Genomic DNA, 6,272 nt, shown 5'->3' with positions numbered 1-6,272 from the left:
CGAGATTGGATGGCAGAGCCGGTGGCGGGGATGGTGCTGGGCAGACTTATACGGTCTGTGCCAGAGCCGGTGGTGGGAGGCGGGATTGGTGGTTGGGAGGCGGGGATAGTGCTGGGCAGACTTATACGGTCTGTGCCAGAACCGGTGGTGGGAGGCGGGGCTGGTGGTTGAGAGGCGGAGATAGTGCTGGGCAGACTTACACAGTCTGTGCCCTGAAAAGGACAGGTACAAATCAAGGTAAGGTATACACAACAAGTAGCACATGTGAGTTTATCTTGTTGGGCAGACTGGATGGACCGTGCAGGTCCTTTTCTGCCGTCATCTACTATGTTACTATGTAACTTTATCTTTCATTCAAAAATGAACAAGGTGATAGTAAGCCACTGACTAACACCAACGCGGTGCTATTATTTTCAATTATAATGCACGCAAATGACAACAGATCCGTTGCTAGCAACTCCCATGTAGACGAAGGGAGCTATAGATAAACGTATTGGGCTTTGCAGTTCTAAACGCGGGTGTATTGTAAACCCTTCCCCCGAGTCATGTGAGACATTGCGGGTATTTATTGCAAGCGGAAGGGACGGTCTCCTGCAGGGAGCAGGCGGGGGCTTCCCTTTCTCTTTGCTGAGTGCAGAAACTTGATCCTCTCTCTGCAAAAAGGCAGCTCTGGGAGGGGGGAGGAGGGGAGCAGCAGCCCAGAGGCATCACGTCGGAAGCACCAGGCTAGAGAGAATTCCTTCTGCAAAGGGCTGCAGCGTGGTCAGAGACAAGGAGCAAAGCCATCGGTCACCTGCACCCTGAGGAGACGGGGTGGGGGTGGGGAAGGGGGCAGGGCAGGAAAGTGAACTTGCACTAGATTCTCTTCTGAGAGTTGCTTGGCTGCTTTTTGCCACTAGCAGCATCGGGACACTGAAAATTTGCAAGAGAGATGAAACTTGTGCCTTTCCTTTGTTGTCCATCTGCTGCAACGGAAACCCCCCCAAAACAATCCAAAAGAATTGTCATTTAGGACACTCATTAGAAGGGGAGGACTTGGTGTACCCCTTGAGAAGAGCCGGCGGACGGTCAGCAGCATGGACCTCTCTCTGCGGCGCTTGAAACAGGAGCTGGTAGGTGACCTCTTTTTGCATGGGGGTCTGCGAAAATGACCAGTGGTGGCCACCGTGGCACGTAAGGGGTTGAGGGGAGTGCGGTGTCTGGAACTCCAGACTCAGTCACCCAATAGACTGAACCTGGAGCAGAACAACTCCGAGACACCTGCCTGCTGCTCAGAAATCAACCCAATTTCGTGCAACAACCAAACACTGGAAAGTAAGGTCGGGAGACTTGGGTGGGCGAACTGCATCTCCTGACCGTGTCCAGTGGGGGAACCTATTGCTTTAAAAGGAATCCCACCCTGTGTCCTACATCAGTCTGTGCCTAGAAATAAACTCTCAGGAAACAGACTGGGGAATGCCATAGGGTAACTTATTGTTTATAGTAAAGGTATCAGGGTTTTTTCATACATTTGGGACTGGGTATTATGCTCCCTCCCATGTCTTTCTGACTGTCTCTCTCTCCCTCTCTCATTCTCTCTCTTGTGTAAAGCAGACACTGTATGACCGATGCTAGCGTATTGGGCACCCTAGGCATACCTTCAGCCTTTTGCATCCCTCCTCCCCCCTATTAACTTTAAGGACCCTAATCCTACCCCCCACCCTCCCAAGACATCTTGCTTTTAAATAACTTGGAAAATGTGCTGTTTGAAAATTGCCTTCCTTTCCTGCAGAAAAAAAAGTAGGTATTGGTGGCTTTTTGAGTTTGTGGGGAACCATTGGTGAGCTTTAAGGGCGGCTGCCCCATCCAGAAGTTGCTGCCCTAGGCGTCTGCCTAGCCTTGCCTAATGTTTGGACACTACCTTGACTACATAAGTGGTCTTTTAGGAGGCAGTGTCAGAAAACAATTTTTCATGGAAAGGACTGATAGGTGCTTGGAACAAACAAACAATGTCACTCTTCCAGTGGGACAAAACCCAGTAACGATTCTAGAAAGCCTGGAATAAGTGCAGAGTATCTTTAGGTGTGAGGACACGAGGGGAAAGCCATAATTCTACCAGGCTGTACAACACTACAGCAGGAGGTATATGGTCTGATTATGTGGGATTTATGGTAGAGGAGTAGCCTAGTGGTTAGTGCAGTGGACTTTGATCCTGGGGAACTGGGTTCGATTCCCACTGCAGCTCCTTGTGACTCTGGGCAAGTCACTTAACCCTCCATTGCCCCTGGTACAAAATAAGTATCTGAATATATGTAAACCACTTTGAATGTAGTTGCAAAAACCTCAGAAAGGCAGTTTATCAAGTCCCATTTCCCTTTCCTTTATGACATCACAATATCAGAAGTGAGCCAAGTATGGGGCAATCAAGCCATTGTGACATCACTGATGAGGTTGGCTCTTATTGGTGGAATGAGTGGAGGAGTAGCCTAGTGGTTAGTGCAGTGGACTTTGATCCTGGGGAACTGGGTTCGATTCCCACTGCAGCTCCTTGTGACTCTGGGCAAGTCACTTAACCCTCCATTGCCCCTGGTACAAAATAAGTAGCTGAATATATGTAAACCGCTTTGAATGTAGTTGCAAAAAAAAAAAAAAAACCCTCAGAAAGGCAGTATAACATTTCCCTTCCCCTTTCCCCTCATTTAAGCAAATATTAGAAGTCTTAAGCCTTGTGGTCCTTATCCCCTGGATTCTGTATAGGTTGCCCAAATTTGAGCACAGATCCCAGATCTGTAAACTGGTGAATTTGTCGCTAATAATCAATTATTGAAGATACTGCTGAGACTTAGTAATAGGAGTTACACATGGATCTGCCCTAAGCCCTATTCTGTAACACACATGCCTAAATTTCATAGCATGCAACTCCAAAGTGGGTGTGGCATGGGAGGGGCATAGGCGGGCCAGGGGCAGTCCCAGAAATTAGGAGTGTCGTTATAGAACTCCTGCATTTCTGCGCCTAACTGCCATCAGTTGGGCACCATTATTTACAGCAGGTTTTGGCAGCTGTAAGTGCCCTCCCCAATGTTGAGGGCAAAATGCACGTTAAGCTACTACTCGCTCCACAAAGACCTCCCTTTATGGGAGGGGCATAGCCAGATCTCATAAGTGCATAAGTACATAAGTGTTACCATACTGGGACAGACCAAAGGTCCATCAAGCACAGCATCCTGTTTCCAACAGTGGCCAATCCAGGTCACAAGTACCTGGCAAGATCCCAAAAAAGTACAAAACATTTTATACTGCTTATCCCAGAAATAGTGGATTTTCCCCAAGTCCATTTAATAACGGTCTATGGACGTTTCCTTTAGGAAGCCTTCCAAACCTTTTTAAAACTCCGCTAAGCTAACCGCCTTTACCACATTCTCTGGCAATGAATTCCAGGAGGGGAGGTCAGAGCCCATGATGGGGGGCACATTTTGGCCCGCCTCCCTGTTGCAGCCCTCCCGCCGCCACCTCCAACTCTCCCCCCGTGGCCGCTACTGCCTCCCTGCCACTGCCCTCCTGCTGCTTCAGCCCCTTCCACTGTGCCCCTCCCCCCCACTGCCAATGCAAAGGTACCTTGGCTGGCAGGGGTACCCAACCCCAGCCAGCTAAAGCGTTTGTCCCGCGTTTCAATAAAATGAGCATGCACAGCGACTGAAAACAGAACAGGGCGCCAGGCGTTGTGAGACCAGCGCGAGACAAACACTTTAGCTGGCAGGGGTCAGCCAAACTAGGGGCCCCACGACCAATTTGGGGGGGCCCAGGCCCCCGTGGCTCCCTGTAGGTACGTCACTGCTTTACGGAATACCAGCTTAGCATGAATCACCTTTGGGGATATTTAATGGTTATCAATAGAAATTAAACAAAATAATACATGGAAAAGAAAATAAGATGATACCTTTTTTATTGGGCATAACTTAATACATTTCTTGATTAGCTTTCGAAGGTTGCCCTTCTTCGTCAGATCGGAAATAAGCAAATGAGGTAGCAGATAGTATATATAAGTGAAGCATCAAAGCATTTCAATGACAGTCTGGCAAGGTGGGGGTGGGTAGGAGGTATGCATGGGTACATCAAAGCATTTCATTTCATTGATAGTCTAACAGGATGGGTGTGGGTAAGTGAGAGGAGAGTGATAAACATAGCAATATAACTTTATGGTTTATAATGGGCTAGAAAACCCTGATCCTTGTTAAGTCCTGTCTGTTGGGTGTCAAAATATTCAATCATTCTGACTTCAAAGGTCTTACGTTCCTGTATTGTTTTAAAGTTACCCTTCAGGATTCTTACTGTGAAATCACTGGTGCAGTGTCCTGGTCCTGTAAAGTGTTGGCCCACAGGGATGGGAATCTGACTGGCACCAGCTTTCTTCATGTTGTGTCTATGTAAATTGAATCTTGTCTTAAGCATCTGGCCTGTTTCTCCGATATAGCACCCTTTGTTACATTTTTTACACTGAATGATATATACCACATTGGAAGATGAGCATATTTATTGAATATTTATTGAATCTAGCCCTAAGTCAGTGGTTCCCAAACCTGATCCTAGAGGCACCCCGGCCAGTTAGGTTTTCAGGATATCCACAACGAATATTCATGAGAGAGATTTGCATGCAGGGAAGACAGTCCTGAAAACCTGTCTGGCTGGGGTGCCTCCAGGACCAGGTTTGGGATTCACTACCCTAATGAATGCTCTCCCGGTGCTTTCTTGTGACTGGTTGAAAGCTGTTTTAAGAGGTACACTCAGTCCGCTTCTCCAGTCTGCTCATAGACTCAGTTCTATTTCCATCTTGGTGCTGGGAATGCGCAGAGTCAGTACAATTAAAATAGTCAAATAACATGAAATGAAAACCTGTCAAAGTTAATGCTGTAACGGTGTTTCATATTGACTCGGTACTCTGCTGTAAAAGGAGTTCACTGTTTGCAGTCTGTAGGACTCCCAAGCTTGGCAACGCTGAGAGCATGGTTGTTTCAATCTATTATGTCCCGAGCAAGCAATGGTTAAAAATAGCCCCAGACATCTCTATAAATAAAAGGATAGCTTCAATTCTATCTTTAAGTCTCAGTGGAAGCACAGAAAATATATTCAGCTTTGTCTGTCCTGAGAAATAATATATGAAATTTAGGAAAAACATAAATCTGGAATGTTGGTAATGATAACTGGAGAATATATTTATTTATTTGTTGCATTTGTACCCCACATTTTCCCACCTATTTGCAGGCTCAATGTGGCTTATGTAATAGTGGTAATTACATTAACGATCATAAGTGATAGAGTACATTGGGTAGTCATGGAGGAAGGGTTAAGTATTGCTTGGAACAACCTTCCTGAGCCCTTACGCCAAGCCCCCTCCCTGCCCATCTTCAAGTCTTTGCTTAAAGCCCACCTCTTCAATGCTGCGTTCGGCACCTAACTCTTACCGTTCAGTAAATCCAGACTGCCCCAATTTGACCGCCGCTATCGGACTGACTGTACATTTCGTCCTTTAGATTGTAAGCTCCTTTGAGCAGGGACTGTCCTTCTATGTTAAATTGTACAGCGCTGCGTAACCCTAGTAGCGCTTTAGAAATGTTAAGTAGTAGTAGTAGTATTACATATAGCAGTGATTTAACCAGAGCTTACATTGTGATGTCATAATGCCTCATTCCACCAATGCCTAAGAGCCAACCTCATCAGTGATGTCACAATGGCTTGATTGTCCTTTATTTGTCTCACTCTTATCTATTAGATTGTAAGCTCTTTGAGCAGGGACTGTCTCTCTTTGTTAAATTGTACAGCGCTGCGTAATCCTAGTAGCGCTTTAGAAATGTTTAAGTAGTAGTAGTAGTAAGCAGTTCTTGTAGGCCTCTTTTAAATCTTAAGCTTCCAGCTCAACCAGAACCAGGTTCTGTACTGAAACTATGGTGCCATGAGGCTTCATTCACAGCAATCTAGGGTACCAGTCCTCTCACCCCTCTGTTTTTAACCTGTCACACACTCTCTTTTCCAGCAAAGCCATTCTGGTGACTGGTCTCTCTCTGGCCAGGATCCAGAGAACACAACTACCTCTGGGAGCTGCTACAGATGCAACATGAGTTTAGCCACTAGGTGTCACCACTTCATAATTATTATTTGTCGCATTTGTATCCCACATTTTCCCACCTATTTGCAGGCGCAATGTGGCTTACATCTTGCTGGTCAAGGCGATCGCCTAGACCGGTATGGAAACAGATACAATTTGAAGTTAGGGTCGGATAAAACTAATATGTTCAGGT

At 46.3% G+C, this 6,272-nt stretch overlaps 1 protein-coding gene across 1 annotated transcript in view; it reads left to right on the top strand.

Moving 5' to 3' along the window:
* The first annotated feature begins 908 nt into the window (after nucleotides 1–908).
* Nucleotides 909–6,272, top strand: part of INKA2 (inka box actin regulator 2) — a 29,735-nt gene continuing 24,371 nt past the window's right edge. Inside the window, exon 1 of the mRNA XM_030221288.1 lies at nucleotides 909–1,112. Within this exon, the coding sequence (XP_030077148.1) occupies nucleotides 1,077–1,112 (36 nt within the window). The 5' untranslated portion in view covers nucleotides 909–1,076. The remainder of the gene's footprint in view (nucleotides 1,113–6,272) is intronic.

This window comes from Microcaecilia unicolor, chromosome 12 (genome assembly GCF_901765095.1).
Source record: "Microcaecilia unicolor chromosome 12, aMicUni1.1, whole genome shotgun sequence".
NCBI classification, from domain to species: Eukaryota; Metazoa; Chordata; class Amphibia; order Gymnophiona; family Siphonopidae; genus Microcaecilia; species Microcaecilia unicolor.
This window is presented reverse-complemented; position numbering and strand designations above follow the sequence as displayed.